The sequence below is a fragment of the Phragmites australis genome, chromosome 23 (assembly GCF_958298935.1).
Source record: "Phragmites australis chromosome 23, lpPhrAust1.1, whole genome shotgun sequence".
NCBI lineage: Eukaryota > Viridiplantae > Streptophyta > Magnoliopsida > Poales > Poaceae > Phragmites > Phragmites australis.
The window spans coordinates 10,973,021-10,990,901 of NC_084943.1; the positions used below are offsets into that span (position 1 = coordinate 10,973,021).

Consider the following 17,881-nt stretch of genomic DNA (forward strand, 5'->3'; position numbering starts at 1 on the left):
AACAGACCAAAGCATCCTTGGTAAAATCCCATAGCGCAATCTGTTGGAGTGGCGCACTTTATTGAGATCCGAGGCCATCTATAGGTTTAAGCATAGGGAGGGATAAGTAACCGTAAAAAAAAGAGGAAGATGAGAAGTCTTTGAGAATAGCTTTTAGGTTTTCAAGTTTTACCTTTTTAGGGCTGACCATGCTATCTAAGGTTGTGTTATAGGTTAATATGGCTTGACACCACCTCTATCAAGTCTAGTCTAAGAAAAAGACCAATCTCATCTATGTGTTGAATCCAGGAATCAATCCCAACATATAGTGACTTCATAGATGAATATTATTACAATATCACACTTAATTGTCATTAAATGTCTTACAAAAGTGACCTTCAAGGGCCAAAATCCAAATTAAACTACTACGAAACTACATAGACTCTAATCCTTCATGACAACTCCACAGGCTAAACCGACATAGAAAGCATCTTAGAACGATTCGTCCTCAGTGAACTCCTCAATAGCTTCTCCAACGGAGTGTTTGGTGATAGCAAGAGTGAGCACATGTCGTACTCAGTAAGTTGTGAGGAAATAATATGCATATGAAGGCTTGACAACAATACTGCAATATGGCTCTTTTGAAGAAAACAACATTTGTGTAAACAACATTTGAAAATGCAAGTAAATATTAAGCGAATAATAGTAAATAACCAACCACCTCAAGATTCCAACCATATTGACTTAACCAACCTTCCAACAACTCAATAAAGGTTCCCACCACCAAGGTTGAACAACATCTTGATCATATTTCCCGCCACCATGATTAACCCAAGCCATCAAGTTCTAATCATGTGACATTTTTCTTGCCACTCATAACCGTGAGTACGGTTGATTAACCAGTTTTACACTCCGCAGAGGTTGTCCACTTTACCCACAAGTCATGATTACTTGTTATGATCATGTTCTTGTAACACTTACATACTTTCGAGGTGTACAGCTAGGAAGTTACTATAAGCCTTTACAATGCCCCTCTCAACACGTGCATACCCACTAAGATTTCACCGCCTCATGAATACACCTCATCAACGGAAGCCTTGCGCCAATGGAACCTTTTGTTCCACACAAACGAATGGTCTACACAATGCTGAGAGTATGCAAATTAATTGGCTAAACCCATCTCATTCCAGGCTCGTGGTTGTATTGTTCACTCGGAAAGATCGCTCCACGAACCGGTCCTTAGATTTGAGCAAGACTACCATAACCCAACTGTAGAACCTGTACCGGTCTCATCAAATCACTTGCTCAAATCACTATACCATGTTGCTACAAAAATTATACCCTCATATTTTATCATTGTTGCATAGGATCATTATCATATTCATTTGAGCTATTATCATGATCACCATCCCAAAGCAAGGTTAAGCATCATCTACCCTTGCATAACTAAAACCATAACCATGGTGATATGGATGATAAGAGAAAACTAGGGTAAAACCTAACTCTTAGGATTCCTAACAACATCCTTAGCATGTATATTTCTAAAATAAAATATTTTAAAAACTAGGATAAATATGTTCATTAACACAACTTGCCTTCACTATACATAGTTGAATCTTCAAAATCTTGGTCCTGGAGTCCTTCTAGCTCCTCCAAAATGTTGGCGTCTACTTACGAACATAAGCAAAAGAGGCACACATAAACACCAAGATCCAAAATCACAAAACAAACATCATTACACACAAGATCACACTTTTCTGGATTTTCTGGCAAAAGAACGGGTCAAATCGAAGCTACAACTGACAAGATATGGATTCTGAAAGATTAAAAAAGGACAAAAAGATTAACTATAGCTGGAATTATGTGATTAGGAATTTTTCTAGAATTTTTCAAAATCATCTATGATTTTTGATTTTTTAGGATGTTTCTAAACTTTTCTAGCATTTTATTTGAATTATAAAACTACATAAACATTAAAATGAATTAAATAACATTATTAAAACATTATTAAAATTATTTTCCAATTTTACTCTATTTTTCCTATTACATTTATACTGGAAAATTAAATTATTGCGCATTATACACTTCATCATAACATTAAAGAATGCTGAATGGACATGCCACGCAAGCACTGGCGCTGATATGGGACAACTTGTGCTGAGGTCACTTGCACACGTGGTCATCTGATGTGGACTGACAGCGTTCGTTAGCTCTTAACGGTCAGCATTAAGTCACATTGAATCTACGTTGTCGATCGGTGATCGGATGATCTCAATCCATCTAACCAAACTGGTATGCCTTATCTAATCCTAGCCACATACGAGAGATTCCACGGTGGATGGCTCACATTACTGTGATCCGACGCAATGGATGGCAGTGCAACACTATCCCGCAGCGGTGCGCAGCGGGGAGCTCATCGGAATCACGCTGTCGTGGACGGATTTCTCCGGTGAGCGTCAGAAAGTGATCGTCATCTCCTTGTGATTCCGTTTAAGGTAGAAGTTAGTGTCGCTGACTTGCGTAGAGGGCTAACGACGGTGGCGAGTGACGGAGGCTATCGATGCTCGATGCTAGAGGGTTTCGACCTGTGGCTCAAAAGGTGGGGAAAATGATCAAGATATCTCAACCAAGGTCGGGGTCCCTCCAATTTATACCTAGGACCACCTAGAGTCCATATTCGAGATGATTTAGGGTTATGATCAAATACGGCGGTGAAAACCCTAATTCGAGCTCTATCTCCTCAATTCAAATGCCAACTAGCTATAGATAGAAGGGGATTCCGAGGAGACGTCCTTGATCCATCTGAGTCAAGCTTCTAAAAGCCCCATCCTTTCGTGATTGTCTCAGATTCGAGCGTTTTCTTGTTGCCATGCCGGACTGTGTACATGGGAGAGGTGACAGGAGGAAGCCGAAGGCGGCACAATGTCTCATGCGGGAGTGGGCTGAAAGGAGAAGACGGCGCGTGGCCCAGAGAGAAAGGGAAGGAGAGGAGGGAGAGGGTGGCCGGGCTGGGCTGGGCTGTCGGGCCAGAAGGGAAAAAGAGAGAAGGGGAAGGTGAGGGTGGGTCGCTGGTCAGATTTTGGCCCGAGGTGGTTTTCTCATTTCTATTTGTATTTCCCTCTTCTTTTTCCTTCTTTTCTCTCTTTAATCCTACACTTGTGTATATATACACACAACATATATACTCTTAACATATATGAGCACACATGAGCAGTCAAACCATCAACATTTATTATAGACATTTATATAACTTTATAAAAAATAGCCCTTTCATATATATATATATATATATATATATATATATATATATATATATATATATATATATATATATATAGAGAGAGAGAGAGAGAGAGAGAGAGAGAGAGAGAGAGATGTACATATATACACTCTCTCTTGTATATGCATATGTATGTATGTATATATTTAGGTTTTCGGTTCTAATTTTGCCAAAGTTTTATTTTTCTTATAAAATAATTTATTTCTTTTTGCTTCAAGATTTTGGGCTGTTACATGTTTGGATGTCGAAGTAATTACAGACCACGGTATCTGAAAACTACGGTTTCTAAAATATCATTTGCGAAATACTATAGTATATGAATACCATAGTTTATCACAGTATCAGTAGAACCTACGGCTCGTTTAGCAGTTGTAGTATTTTGTTTGGAGAAGTAGGCTAATCATTATATATTGCGCATTTTTTATGAAAGACATGAATCCATATTATAGTACTCAATCATGTTATGTTATCTTACATGAATAATGCTAAATGATAATGTTAAATGATAAATATGCTAGACGTGCATGTACCTATATATATTTCAGCGAAAAAGTTTCATGTGGTTTAAGTACATAGGGTCCTCCAATAAAAGTAACAACAATAAACCATGAGCAGTACCATAGAAAGAAAGTAATGAAAAGAGTGTACAAAAGAAATTGGTACGGTATAACATGAGTATACGTGTCTGTAGAATGATGCATACAAGTATGCATATTAGGGGAACATCAGACACAAGCATGCTTGTGCAATGGATACGCTGGGTGTGAGTGGATTTTTAAAAACTCTAAAAATACCACAGTATTTGATGTACTACAGTTTACAAAACACCGGGTTTTGTTGCACCCAAACACCTGAGTTTTCAGTACTATGGTATTTTTCAAAAACCATGGTATTCCTCCAAAACTCGAATAATACTTTGCATCCAAATAGGGCCTTAGTTTTTCCCTCGTACTTATATTCTTAACACAACCAGACACCAACCCAACCAACAAGGTTTGCTTTATCGCCAAACTCTTATAAGACCATGGTGAGCAGAATTATCTCCCATGTCATGGTATGCATGTCATGGTATGCTCTCAATTATTATTCTCTAATCATACCATTAACAATTTCATAAAAATGAAACGATCCAATAGCACACCAGCACAAAGGGCGACACGCGACACTAAACAGAGCAATTATGTGCTAACTCCAGTTAAACAAAATTCAGACACCACGATTCATGCCACAGCAATCGGGTTTCAGGAGCGTCAATGTTTCCCAACAGGAAAAAAGATTTGCACCAATCTCGCAATTTAATCCTTGTACTTCATGTCAGACACCCTGAAGCCAGGCATCTCAAATGAAGTGGCAAACTTCTCAACCTCCACCTTCAGGTTTCCAATGTCCTTGTTGTTCACTAAGCCCTTATCGAAGTTCTTGAGAAGCTTGCCATGTTTGTCCTGGACGTTCAGGCAGATGGTCACCGCGTGATGAAGGTACTCGGCGACCTGCACAAAGTCCTCCTCGACCAAACCCCTCGAGGTCATTGCAGGTGTACCTGGAACCAACGTTTTGAAAAAAATAATGAACTAGTTGGTAAGATATTGGTACATTGACAAATATCAGTTCAGACTCCACAATTAGAAGAACCTTTCCTACCGAATTATCATGAGTTGGAACATACATTTCTCTGACTATTGTATCCCAGATCTTTTCTACCAAAAGCTTTCGTAATGCAAATGCATGCACTAAGCCTGGCTCTCAGGATGCAAATGCATGCACTAAGCCTGGCTCTGGAAATATGTAAAGTTTGGGCGTTTTTGCAGAGCTAGGCTCGTTGGATGCAGCTTGGTGCCCAGCTAATGATGTTATTAGTATGTGATTAGTGCATATTAAGTGATATTAATGTATTTCAAAAAATATTAAAGCTTAATAAGATAAACTAAGGACTATAATAATACGATGATATAAAATAAATATCATGGTAACACTTGTTTGTGTATTTTTATCTCATGCAATATGTCTTTGTGTGAGCAACCAATCACCATCTTTTCTCAACCAGACTGAATAGATACAAGCAACCAAACAAATTGCTACTGCATGCACTCAGCCTGGCTGAAGTGAGCCCAGCTCACAGATACGGACCAGGCTCAAGCATGCGAGCAACCAAACACATCCTTAGTGTATTCAATTTTTTTTTTCTTCAGCTCGATTATGCTGACCCTTAAGAAATATTCTGACCCTTTAGGAACTGGCAGTGTTCTAGATGTTAAACATGCAAGAGATATTCTGACCCTTAAGAAATCATTATAAATATAAACATATCAACAATGGAATGCAAACCCAACCCGCAAGTTCGATACATACTACTAAAGCAAATTCACAAATCATCGCAATCACATGTCACTGTTTTATTGTGCAGAGATAAACTAGTAACAAACTTTAAGCCATCTCTGGGAGAAATATTAGAGAATGATAATGGCCATCCAAGTGCAATGTAAGTTCTTTTACCGTTAATATTATTACTGCTGAGAATTATATGTAGAACAAAAAATGGGGGTAGTTTTAATTGTCAACCATCACAAGTACCAGTTTATTCAAATTAACAAGTACCAGTGTTGTAGACCTATTCAAATTAATAAAAAATAAGAATGAAAGAGCTGCGTAGTGAACTGGAAGATTAGTAATGGTTCATCAGTCTAGCGGAAAGAGCAGTAATGACTCAACTTGTTCTGTTTGGACCAAGTGTCAATAACTAGAATGTGACCCAAATTAGACTTAAAGAAGGCCCTTTCTTGGATGATAAGAGGAATCGTCATTATAAGGGAGCAGAAGCAAAACCCTGCAAGAAAATTTTCTGCAATAGGTCTACAACACTCTTTTATGTGTTGGCCCATCTCAGACTCACATGGGTTAAATTGACTGACTCATGACCTATTTCCTGTGCAGTGACCATTAACAACCTCGAAAGCATGAGGTCAAAAAGAGCAGAATCCTATTTGTTCAGGCCCAACTATGTATCACATGACAAACATTGTTATGTTGTAAATCTATTAAAGCTGGAGAGAGATACTGACCAATGCGGACACCACCAGGTGACAACGCACTGCTGTCACCGAAGACAGCATTTTTGTTCAGTGTGATGCTGCATAGGTCACAGAGCTTTTCAACTTTGTTACCTACAATATCAATAAACAAACTTTAGATCATGTTCATACAGCCTGCTACGAAAAAAGCAAAAGATGCCAATGAAACCAGCTGTGCATACCAGTCAAGCCAAGAGGACGGAGATCCCAGAGAACAAGGTGGTTCTCTGTTCCATCAGTAACCAGCTTGTAGCCCTTACTCATCAAATGGTTTCCAAGGGCAACAGCGTTTGCCTTGACCTGCTGGATATAGGCCTTGAATCCAGGTGACATGGCCTGCTTCAGGGCTACGGCCAGCGCAGCAATCTGGTGATTGTGAGGCCCCCCCTGGAGTGATGGGAACACTGCAAAGTTGATCTTATCCTCATAGTCATACAGAGCACCCTCAGGCTGGCCTTTTTTAGGAGGCTTCAGGCCCTTCCTGTAGAAGATCATACCAGACCTTGGCCCTCGAAGACTCTTGTGGGTGGTAGTGGTAACCACATCAGAGTACTCAAAAGGATTTGAAGCCTCCTGCAGAAGAGTGAAGGAATAATATGTATATCACCATGGATGGATGAAAAGAAAAAGAATAGGCTCCGTATGGAATATGAGAGTTCCATTGGAATCCTACGGAAATTACAAGGTTTTCTGTCAAATTCCTGGAAAAGTCCTTTGAAAATTCTGCATTCCAAAACACCACATTGTTGCAAAAACATGCATTTGCTACTCCATTTGTATGTTCATAGGTTAATGATTAATTACAAATGGAATAAACTCGATAAATTACTGTACTTCAATACTTGTGAGGGACCAGAGATCATAGGATCTCAGGATGATACATGAGAAATATATAGTTTCTAACATGTGAAACATACAGTCAGTAGTGAGCAGACTCAGGGCAGAACATATAAGGATGCTAACCATACCATTCAAAACACATAATCATACCCAACCATAAGATATACCGAAAACAATTGAAGCAAAACAAATGAAATTGTAACAGCTGACCCATCAATGAACAGACCCATACAACAGGAAGCATCCTTTGTTGCAACTTGCATAAATGGGTCAGGTCCACACCAATAAAGGCATGTCACATTCAAATAGTGTTAGTATCTATGTACAAGTCAAGCCCATATGAGGATGCAAGAATGTACACACAAGGGGGCATATATTTAACTCTGGACAAGATGCAGAACAGGGGAGGAACAAGGAACCATTAAGCGGGGGCCTCACACAATTTCACAGAAACGAAATAGTGACTAAGCACACAAAAATATCTTTTGGATGGCTGAAAAGTAAGTTCTGGCAGCCAAAGGCGCAAGCCTGGTTCGGTCCTGGCTTAGAACCAACCATCGTTCATATGTCTGGACGGCAACAAATCAAGTGAACCGCCATACTCAGAAAAGATCCAACCTTCATATCAATTACTCAGGTAATCTCAACAAAACTAGCATTTTGATCCGGGGCGGGCACATGTAGGGACATGGGTGTACAGATGTACACCCAAATTTTTTTGCAAAAACATTTCTACATGTATTCTCTAGGTATCAGGTATTCAAGCATGTCTAGTGGCTCGTGATACGTCCAAGCCCAAGCCAACGCAGCCACGACCAACATTGATGCGGCCCAAGCCCACGCCCAAGCCCACACCATGGTGTTGATTAGACCGCGTGAGTAACGAGTGACGACCCAGAACCCACGACCTTACAACCTAAGTCACCCGAATAGGCGCGTGAGATGGAAGGGGCGGCGGCAGCAGCGCGGGCGCGAGCCAGACAGAGGCGGGGCACGGCGCCAACGCGAGCGTGAGACACGCAGTCGACGGCAGCTGCGGCACGGGTGTGAGCCAAGTGGAGGCGAGGCGCAGCACCGGCGCGAGCCAAACCCAGGCAGGGTGCAGCGGCGGCGGCTGCACCGCGGGCACGAGCGAGGCGATGGCCGCAGGGCACGACCATGGTGGCGCTGGCGCGAGAGCTGCGACAGAAAGAGCGTGGCTACAGGCTGCAGTGACACGAGCCCGGCTGGGCAGGGTAAATCACTGATTCACTGTTGTTCAATGTTCTGAACTTCTGATTCAAAATTGTCTATGTGCAATAGAGCATACATGATACTTCTGAGTTCTGAATTCTGACTCAAAAGTTGCTCAATGCAAGGATGGTCGTATGATTTGGCTGTTATTAATTTATAACTAAACATTTCTGAAATGAGCATGGACAAGTCAATAGTTTCCTCCTTGTTTTGAAGGATGGAAGGAAATGGCAAGTTTTTGTGAACCATTTACTTACCATGTTATGCACAAACATCAACACATCCCTTAACAGGAAGTAGCTCACAGTCACACCAGTAAGTTTCATACCAGCCATTGGATAGCCCAACTAGAACCTCCAACTCATGGTTGAGTGATCAAATGATTGAAATAACTGAAATTGAAATGAAGCTTAGAAAATTCCAGGAAGGTAACTACTTCGCTTGTGGATTTGAAGTTTTGAACCCCACATCACTAATCTAAAGGCGTGTAAACAGTGTGCCCTGAATATCATCAGTATTTATTCATATGTTTAATATTACCTAATTACCATCATAGCTACGTTTTAAAAGATGAAGAACCGTAAAGTTGTATTGTAATTTCATTTTTTTTTTTTGGTAGTTCCTTTATAATACCTGCGATGTTGTCATTATTATGAATAATTTTTAATTTGGATCTTGTCATTGTTTAATATTTATGGTTATCGAAAAAAAATTAACTATATATAATGTAGTATGTACACCCAAATTCAAAAACCTGGGCCCGCCACTGATTTTGATAAATAAATCATGAATGTAAGCAGAGTAGCAAATGCAATCGATAATTTAAATGCCCAGGAACACAGAGAAGTCCATACCTGTGCAGCGACGAGACCACTTATATGAGCCATGTCGCAGAGCAACATGGCACCACACTTGTCCGCGATGGCCCTGAGCCTGGCGTAATCCCAATCCCGCGGGTACGCACTTCCGCCGCAGATGATGAGCTTGGGGCGGAAATCCATTGCCTTCTCCTCCAGCCTGCCGTAGTCGACGTACCCGGTGTCGGAGCTCACCTTGTACGGCAGGCTCTCGAAGTAGATGGACGTGGCGGAGATCTTCTTGCCGCCCGCCGTGTAGTACCCGTGGGTGAGGTGTCCCCCGGACGGCAGGTCGAGCCCCATGATCCTGTCGTGGGGCTCGAGCAGGCCGGTGTAGGCCGCAAAGTTCGCCGGCGAGCCCGAGTACGGCTGCACGTTGACGCCCCATGCCGCGGGGTCGAGGTGGAACGCGGCGAGAGCGCGCCCGCGGCAGACGTCCTCGACCTCGTCGATGACCTCGTTGCCGCCGTAGTAGCGCGCCCCCGGCATGCCCTCCGAGTACTTGTTGGTGAGCGGGGAGCCGAGCGCCTCCATGACGGCGAGCGAGGTGAAGTTCTCGGAGGCGATGAGCTCGATGCCCGCGCGCTGCCGCCGCTTTTCGCGCTCGATGAGGTCGTACACCTCCGGGTCCGCCTCGGACAGGGGAGTGAGCCCCCACTCCGCCACGGCGTCCATCGCGGCGGCGGCGGCGGTGGTGGGGATGGCCGTGGAAATCGCAGCGGCAGCGGAGAGGCGGACGGGCCGGGTTGCTGCAGCTGCGGCGGAGCGGAGGAGTGGAAAGCGGAGAGGGGAGGAGGTGGTGGACGGATGCTTAGTGAGAGCCCTGGTGGCAGCGGTGGGGTGGGAGCAAAGGGCGGCGCGCGCCGGTGGCTGGGAAAGGCGGTGCGGGGCCATGGCGGCCATGCGCGCCAGGTGCTCGGTGGAATGCCGTTTGCCGAGGATGGCGGCTGCGGCAGGGGTGGGGAAAGAGCGAAGAGTGGGTACTTGGGTTGGGGCTGGGCTGGGCCGCGGGGGCTTATATAGCGCTCCGTTTCTAAGGGTTGGTGTCGCAGTTACTCGTGCACCGCTCGCTTTTTTCAGCCCGTTGATTCCGCGGCTGTGTGTGGACGTATCGAAAGCTTCTTGTTGTTTTTTTCTTCTCTCAAAGAGAAAGAAAAAAGAAGATTTTGTTTCTCTTTTAGGTTTTTCTTTCTTTTTGAATTGAAAAGGTTTCATGTATTTATCTCTAGCTGACGATTGTACTATCTCATGTTAGTAGAGACGTATAGAAGAAACCTTATCTTTTTTATGTTTTATCTCTAACAGATCCCTCCTTTCTGTTTCGTTTCCTTGCGGGCTTCTGTTGTACCCACGGTCTTTGATGAATGACGATATGTCTACCGAGCGTGGGCAGTTGCAAAGTCCCACCGATAAGAGCATTAGACGGTGTCCCTCTCCCTTTTCTCTATTTTATTTTTTTTATTTTATTTTCTTTTGTTCGATCCAAACCTGGCAGCGTTACTTTTTTAGCAATACATGACATTATATGTTTTGTTTCCGCAATCAATTGTTACTGCAGTATCATTTGCCAGTAAAGAAACAAGATACCTGTTGGCGATGATATTTATCTAATTTCATTCAACTAGTATGTGTGCACACGTAACACGTGAAATCATCAATGTTGATGACTGAAGTTGAAAATTTATATTAAGCTCAATATATAACAATTGAATGCCCATTGAGCCAAAAAGGAAAATAATTTCTATCACATTTTTTTTATTGACAATTGGTTTATCTATAACTTCCGTTTATATTTTTTGATCATTTTCATTCCCAATTCCCATTAAAAAGAGGTAAATAAGAGAGGTTCCATGTGATAGGTGACTGACTAGTTTTCTTCTTTTTTTTACAATCAACCATCCTTTTTTTCGTTCCCTATTCCCACGACTGGATGAGATCCAACGTCCCACCGATCAGCTCCCACCTTTGCCCATCTCTTCCTTGCGGCTCTCTTTCTTCTTTCTCGCACAAACGCAACACAATTCCCTGACCTACCAGCCTCCACTGAATCCGTGTCCACTGCTCCTGTCGCACTAAGGCCGTCTGCAGCATGTTCGATTTCTATTGCTACAGTACCTCACAAAGTACTGTAGATCTCGAATTTGGGTACGCAAAGTACTGTTCATAAAGGTTGACCGTGAGTCCAGAGAGAGAAGAAAAGTAATAAAAAGTTGAAAATAGGATAGCTGCTGGAGATAGAAAAAATAAAGAGTATTGTAATAATGTAAAAAAATACTATAATATTATTATAGAAGGTGAATTTTTAAAGTATCTGCTGGAGATGACCTAAACTGACATCATCATCGCACCAGCCCCAAGCTTTCCAAAGAGGTTCCTCCACTGCCTGCGGCCGACAGGCTCCCGACTGCCTCACCGCCTGCATCCATGAAAACCGCCAGGCTACCTTACTGTCCCGAGCATCCTATATAGCAAATGTGAATAAAAAAGGTTTTCAAAATAAAGTTGGAATTGCTTCTAAAGATAATATTGCAAGACATGAAAAAAAAGCCCATTTAAAATTACAAAAAGCAACTGGCTAATATATTTGTCCATGTCTATGCATATGTCTTCCATGAATTTTCATAAAGTAATACATAGCCAAAACTTGAAATTTTGCTTGTGTGCATTCTAGAACACCATACATTTCTTACTGCTGGTAGTAGTAGTAGCAGCAGCTCCCGCTCTTCTACGGGCACTTATTCTAAGTGAGTGACGAAACCACATTGACAAGTGCCATTGCATTAACAAAGGTAAACCATTGAATTTGATAGCTGTAATGATGGATGATGGAACAAAATTAACCCTGAGATAGGGGACATCAATACATGCATGATGGATAAAAAAAATTGAAAACCAAAAGCACAGGAGTATGGCCAAGCAAAGTAGCAGAAATTGACAATCTGTGGGATTATAAAACAAGTCAAAAATAAAGGTCATTAACAAATAACGATCAGTCTTAAATTGCAGGACAATTAACTAATTTGCATGATAGTGATAAAAACATATAAATTATCTAAAAGCATAACTAACTAAAGAAAATCAGTCTAACAAATTACCAGGCTGCAACAAATCGTCCATCCAAAGAATCTTAGAGGAAACAAATTAAAGAAAAATTATGTGACAGTAAAAATATGAGTAAATAAGGGGAATTTGCATTTTCAGTGTAACATGAAATTTGCATGGTCGATATACAGGCAGTGATAAACTGAATGATTATAGCAGGTTCGTGCATTTCATTTTTGGAATAAGCTGCAAATGAACTCCATATATATAGAAATAACACCAGATAGTAAGCATGCAAGTGGTGCTATGCATGTGAAGCAAACAAATTTGTGTTTCATGACATTACTTTTTGATGTCTTATATAATTTTTGATTGGTCCGAAGGAATTTCTTTCCTGCAATTGCTTGAAAGGAATAAATTATAGTACTTCCATTACTATAGCCTCTCCCCATGAAGATATATGTTTACAGATTTTTGTCGTGAAGAGGTCATTTGCATCCAAATTGATTGCTGCTAGGCTGCTACCTAATGAACCACCCATAAACTCAAGCAAACGAAAGCATCCACATAACGTACAGAACTGAAGAAATTAGCAGTTGTACATGTTTGCAAGTCCTCTTGTCCACGCAAAGATTGAGGCAATTCTTACATTAATGATTTCACCTCCTTTCTGGTGAACACGATAAGGACTGGTAACAGTACCATGGGTAGCTTCAGCTTCGATTGTCTTTCCATCAGGGCATACCTGGGACATGGTTACTTTGAATTACAAAAGTTATAGTGTTCTTCTCAAACCATAAATACGTGCTTAATCAAGCAGCATCCAGGTAAAATGGACTTATTTTGTTCGTATTTGACCAAATCAGAAACAGCATGGCTGATTAGACATTTATCATGACTAAGTAGTGAAACAAACTTAGTCACGTACCAATACTGATATCATCAAACTCAATGATCCAAAACCTGCAATTCAAAAAATCAAACAATTAACACAACACCTGTTAACCAAGAGCAAGCAAGTAGCAAACATTACTCATAACTTGAGTACAGATTCTAAAAGCTAGCATCAGGCAGATTAAAACCTTGCGCTAAGAAATCACTTTCCACCAAACCCAATGATCCAAAACCTGCAATTCAAAAAATCAAACAATTAACACAACACCTGTTAACCAAGAGCAAGCAAGTAGCAAACATTACTCATAACTTGAGTACAGATTGTAAAAGCTAGCATCAGGCAGATTATAACCTTGAGCTAAGAAATCACTTTCCATGTCTCCATCATAATTGTTGCAAGCCCATAGATACCATCCTTCACTCTTAAGTGTGTACGCTACCATGTCATCAATAAGGCAGTGCTCATCCGAATAGGGCTCAAGACAAAAATATACACTGATGAGAAAAAAGGCCACAGGGCTCAAGACCATGTTAATCGCGTACGCTACCATGTCATCAGTGTTGTACATGGACAGGGCGAGACCTCCAGCACCAGTGAAGTTGAACACCTCCAGCTCAACTTGTTCTTCTTTTCCCTCTATCAGTACCCAAAGACAATGAACAAAGGAGAAGAGGTCAACTTCTTCATGTGAAATGCTCAACAGAATACAAAAAAAGGTGACATAGGAACACCACAAACACCACAAATAACTGCTTTAGTAATCCTAGTTCTATGCGTGTTTAGGCCATTTATCCCTCACAAACACCACAAAGAACTGCTGTAATAATCCTCATCATTATGATCTCTTGCTTGATCTCATCCTTCATGTTTTATTGAAGAGCACATTGGATCATCCTATTTGCTATCCTAATTAATGACAGCACCAGAAATGATTAGAATAACCTGGGATAGGCATTTCATGTTGTGTATTTTGGAAATTTCAATGTGTGTTCAAGCCGTGGGCCGACGCAGAGATGCTAGACCGGGCTGTTTCCTTTGCTTTCGGCCCAGGCCCGTGAAGGGTTGCTTATAGTTGGCTGCTAGGGTTGGATGAGGCGGAGTTTTCGGTGCTGGGGATTTCATTCTCCTCCTGGGTGCTGGCGGCGGCTCAACGGCTGAGGCCGCATCCTCCGCACCTCGTGGGCGGATTGAGCTCCTGGTAGCCTTGGCCGGCTGCTTCGGTTCTTGGAGCCGTCGGATGGAAGGTGGCTGCGGGAGATTCGGAGGTATGGCTTAGGCCAAGTGCCTGCCATGGGGCCGAACTCACATCTTTATATTCTCTCCTCTCCCTCACATGGTTTTAGATGAGTTTTGATTCCTTTTGCTTGTCTCCCCTGTGATTTCCTCTCTGGTGCATTGGTGAGATTGAGTCCTAGTTCAACTAGTGCTTGTGGGCCGGTGCTCAGTTCTGAGGAAGCTCGGTTGGTGCCCCGGAGCTGCACTGTCGAGGCTCGCCCGTACTGCAGTGGCCGTGCGGTTGAGGTCTTGTATCTCTGTCATCCCTCACACCGGCAGAAAAGGCAGGTTGTTGGATTTCTGGGTCAGCGGCATTTGAGCCGTGCCTTACCTCGATTATCAGTTCTCTTCAACAAGTTGCACTGTGAGCCTTCCTTTTTCCCTTTCTGTTCTGACTGTTTGGATCCCTGATATATATGCTATGTGATGATCAATTGTATTGAAATTGAACTAGAATAGTGAGTACAATAGAATCGATCTTGGTGCTCTGATTATTAACTATAGGCAGTGCTCTGTTTTTGTGTTCTGTTGAGTGGATTTCAGTGTGCTATTTAGCTGAGGCTGAATCCATCTTTTCAGTCACTGCCAATTATATGCAATACCTGGACATGAGACTTGATTATTGATCTCAGTACATTCAGTTATCTTGGTTTGATATTCTGTCAGCCTTACTTGAGGTTCAGTTGTTCTGTTGTTCTCTATGCAGAGGACTCTAGCTGTACTGAGTCTCTTTTCAGTATAATTTTAATCTATAGCTCTGTCCAGGTATTTATAGTCTTCAGAGCATTGTATATCAAGATCTTTTTCTAGGTGTGATCTCATATTCTAGTTTAATTAGTGATATGTCTAAATGATCAGTTTGAGAGCAAATCTTCATAGATTTGGGGCCAACTGTTGTGAATGATCTGAGAGCCATTTTCTTGTATCATCCTGGTCAGTACTGTTTCAGATACTTGTTAAATAATTTCTGTGGTTATTTTCCGGCAGCCACCTAAATTATGATCATGTTTTTAATATATGTTTCATGCTGCTTTTGTTATGTTGGGATATGTATATATATGCTCATATTATCGCACATACTACAACATTTCATCCTTCACTTCTTGCCTTGAGTTTTAGGCCTATCTTTGGCTCAAGACGTTGCATGATGGAGGTTGACTTGAGCTTTGCTGAACAGGCAGACACCACCACCACGATCTAAACCCTTCGCATATATTCTCCACGAAACAAAAGCTTTTTTTGGGCCCAAAACACACCTAACACACAAAAGACACTCCGAGCCACACACCGAGAAGACACTTAGCAGCACTTTTATCATAACAAAGGTTGTAGGGACAGCTCCAAGCTTAGCACCAACATGTAGAGCTCACGAGGTTATCTACAGGAACAACCACGACATACGCATAATATCCACACAAAAACTAAAAGCTCAATTCACCCCTAGAAATCATCTCATAACAGTTACAGATCCAGATCAGTGTACCAATTTGGGCAAAGCAAACGAAACGACACAGATCGAACGAGATTTCAACAGAAATTACATGGGAAATGCACGGCGTGTTGCAGAGGAGAGATCGAAGAGCACTCACCTTGCCGGTGACCTCGTAGTAGTCGTTGAGCGCCCACTGGTACTTGGCTTGATCCAAGCCAAACCATTTCGCCACGTACTCGTCCAGGCTTGCGTGAGTTGCGACCAAATAGAGAAATCCCCAAGCATCAGAACCCCCAAATCCTAGAGAGCAAAACAAAGCCCCCGAAACCACGAAATGTGGCTAACTCACCTTCCTGCACCCGAGCGACGGCGTCCCAGAAGAACCCGAACGCTGATCCGTCATGCTTGCCCCCCGAGGACGCCTTCTCGTACTGTGGCCGAGGCATCTGCACCGGCGGCGGCGTGGCCTTCACTGGCGGCGGGGCCGGAGTCAACACCACCGGCGTCGCGGGTTGGCTCGCGAGCTTCTTCGGCGAGGGCAAAGCCACCGACCGAGGCGCCCTAATTGGGGGGGGGGGGGGGGGGTCGGGGTCCAGAAATCCGACCCCGGGGACTCGGCGGTGGTGAGAAGGACCCTATCGCGGCGGGTGCGGCGCGGGAGCTGGAGCACTAGGGTTGGGAACGGCGATATCTACCGCCCCGCCCTCATGCTGTCTGGCTCCGCGGCTGTCGCATTCTCCCCCTCCGCCCTTCGACGGCAAGTAGCGGCTGGTGCCCGCACCGCAGTATGAACTATGGAAGTGGCCGAGCGGCAGAACGGCACCGAGGGACCACCGGCCAACGGCCAGGCTCAGCCCTCCGTAGCGGCGCAGTCCGCCCCTCCACAGCTGGCGGGCTCCCTGCGGACCCCTCTTGCTCGAGTCACGTGTCGCCGATCGCCGTATCCGCCGGCCGCACGCGTTGCTCCACTTGGATGTCGTGCGTAATTGGGGAGGGGAAAGATGAGCGAGAGGGTCACAGAGAGAAGGAAGGCAGCGTGATTGGGAGGGGCGACGGGACGGGACCGGGTCAACTTTGATTGACCGAAAACCGGCCGTCAGCTGTTATCAGAAAATCGTAGCCTCACCTACTTAAAAAATGAATAATCTATATATTATCAGTGTTTTTCTGTCTCCGTTCAGCTCTTCATCCGCCCGTTTGTCCGCCCATCGCGCTTCAGCTCTTTGTCTGCCCGCTTGTCCGCCTGTCGCGCCTCCAGGATCCCTCGTCGCCATCACTTCGCTCTTCGTCCGCCCGCTCATTCGTCCGTCGCACCCCTAAGATCCCTCGCCACCGCCACTCCGCGCACACCCTCCCGTGCCCATCCCTCGCCACCACCACTACGCGCACGGCATCACCCGTCCAACAGACGAGGTCTCGAACAGATCCCGCCCGGCACTCACACGCTGCCCTTCCCTATCACGCCCGTCGCGCACACCCTCCCTTGCCCGTCCCTCACTGCCGCCACTCTTCTCCCCGCTCTCGTTCCGTTCGCACGCGACGGTGGCTTTCATGACCTCCCCGACCACGCGTCTGCAGCTTCCCCAGCCTACCGGGCCACGCGGCGATGGTTTTTGTGACCTCATGAAGCCTCCTTGACACCACCGCCAACCACAGTTTCTCGATCCGCCTCCCCCGCACGATGCCCATTCTTCGGCGCCGCGTGACCGGGGTTACGACAGGATCGCGTCTTGATCGATGAGTCCCAGCCAACCTCTCTCTCCTCTCCTGAACCTCTAATCTCTTCCTGATCGTTGCCACTCCATATGTTGGTCCTGGTCTCTGGGATCGTGGAGAAGGGGGTCTCATTGGTTGGGGCAGAGCGTGGTGTTAGGATGTAAATGGTGCGGGATCTATGATGGTTTCGTGTGCTGTGGTTTTCGGATCAAGGGTTTCGGCGCGGTCGTGGTGTGTGACTTGGAGATCTGTTGTTCAATTTAC

At 43.9% G+C, this 17,881-nt stretch overlaps 2 protein-coding genes across 6 annotated transcripts; both read right to left on the reverse strand.

The window, feature by feature from the left end:
* Positions 1 to 4,253: 4,253 nt before the first annotated feature.
* On the reverse strand, positions 4,254 to 10,257 carry LOC133906296 (serine hydroxymethyltransferase 4-like). The gene is made up of 4 exons (XM_062348160.1): positions 9,255 to 10,257; positions 6,510 to 6,900; positions 6,319 to 6,420; positions 4,254 to 4,799 (listed from the first exon to the last, which is right to left on the reverse strand). The coding sequence occupies exons 1-4, from the start codon at positions 10,158 to 10,160 to the stop codon at positions 4,555 to 4,557; spliced, it is 1,644 nt and encodes a 547-aa protein (XP_062204144.1). The 5' UTR covers positions 10,161 to 10,257; the 3' UTR covers positions 4,254 to 4,554.
* Positions 10,258 to 11,492: 1,235 nt separating this feature from the next.
* Positions 11,493 to 17,016, reverse strand: LOC133906297 (isocitrate dehydrogenase [NADP]-like). Of its 5 annotated transcripts, none has more exons than XR_009907754.1 (8): positions 16,251 to 17,016; positions 16,059 to 16,146; positions 13,546 to 13,830; positions 13,382 to 13,426; positions 13,228 to 13,262; positions 12,902 to 13,044; positions 11,939 to 12,067; positions 11,493 to 11,673 (listed from the first exon to the last, which is right to left on the reverse strand). XR_009907754.1 is itself a non-coding variant. In XM_062348161.1 (7 exons), the coding sequence occupies exons 1-7, from the start codon at positions 16,302 to 16,304 to the stop codon at positions 11,560 to 11,562; spliced, it is 762 nt and encodes a 253-aa protein (XP_062204145.1). In that variant the 5' UTR covers positions 16,305 to 17,016; the 3' UTR covers positions 11,493 to 11,559. The 5 variants fall into 5 exon arrangements, 1 of the variants encoding a protein (XP_062204145.1); XR_009907753.1 differs by having other exon boundaries at positions 11,493 to 11,718; positions 11,938 to 12,067; positions 16,251 to 17,015; XR_009907756.1 differs by having other exon boundaries at positions 12,949 to 13,044; positions 16,251 to 17,006.
* Positions 17,017 to 17,881: the final 865 nt, after the last annotated feature.

Excerpts from the sequence above, each read along its gene's own strand:
- LOC133906296 (XM_062348160.1), bottom strand. The coding sequence starts at position 10,160 with ATGGCCGCCATGGCCCCGCACCGCCTTTCCCAGCCACCGGCGCGCGCC. Across the intron at positions 6,901-9,254 it reads GTGGTCTCGTCGCTGCACAG|GAGGCTTCAAATCCTTTTGA; the intron begins GTATGGACTTCT and ends ACTCTTCTGCAG. Across the intron at positions 6,421-6,509 it reads CCGTCCTCTTGGCTTGACTG|GTAACAAAGTTGAAAAGCTC; the intron begins GTATGCACAGCT and ends TTGATATTGTAG.
- LOC133906297 (XM_062348161.1), bottom strand. The coding sequence starts at position 16,304 with ATGACGGATCAGCGTTCGGGTTCTTCTGGGACGCCGTCGCTCGGGTGC. Across the intron at positions 16,147-16,250 it reads CGTCGCTCGGGTGCAGGAAG|CCTGGACGAGTACGTGGCGA; the intron begins GTGAGTTAGCCA and ends AACTCACGCAAG. Across the intron at positions 13,831-16,058 it reads ACTACGAGGTCACCGGCAAG|AGGGAAAAGAAGAACAAGTT; the intron begins GTGAGTGCTCTT and ends GGGTACTGATAG.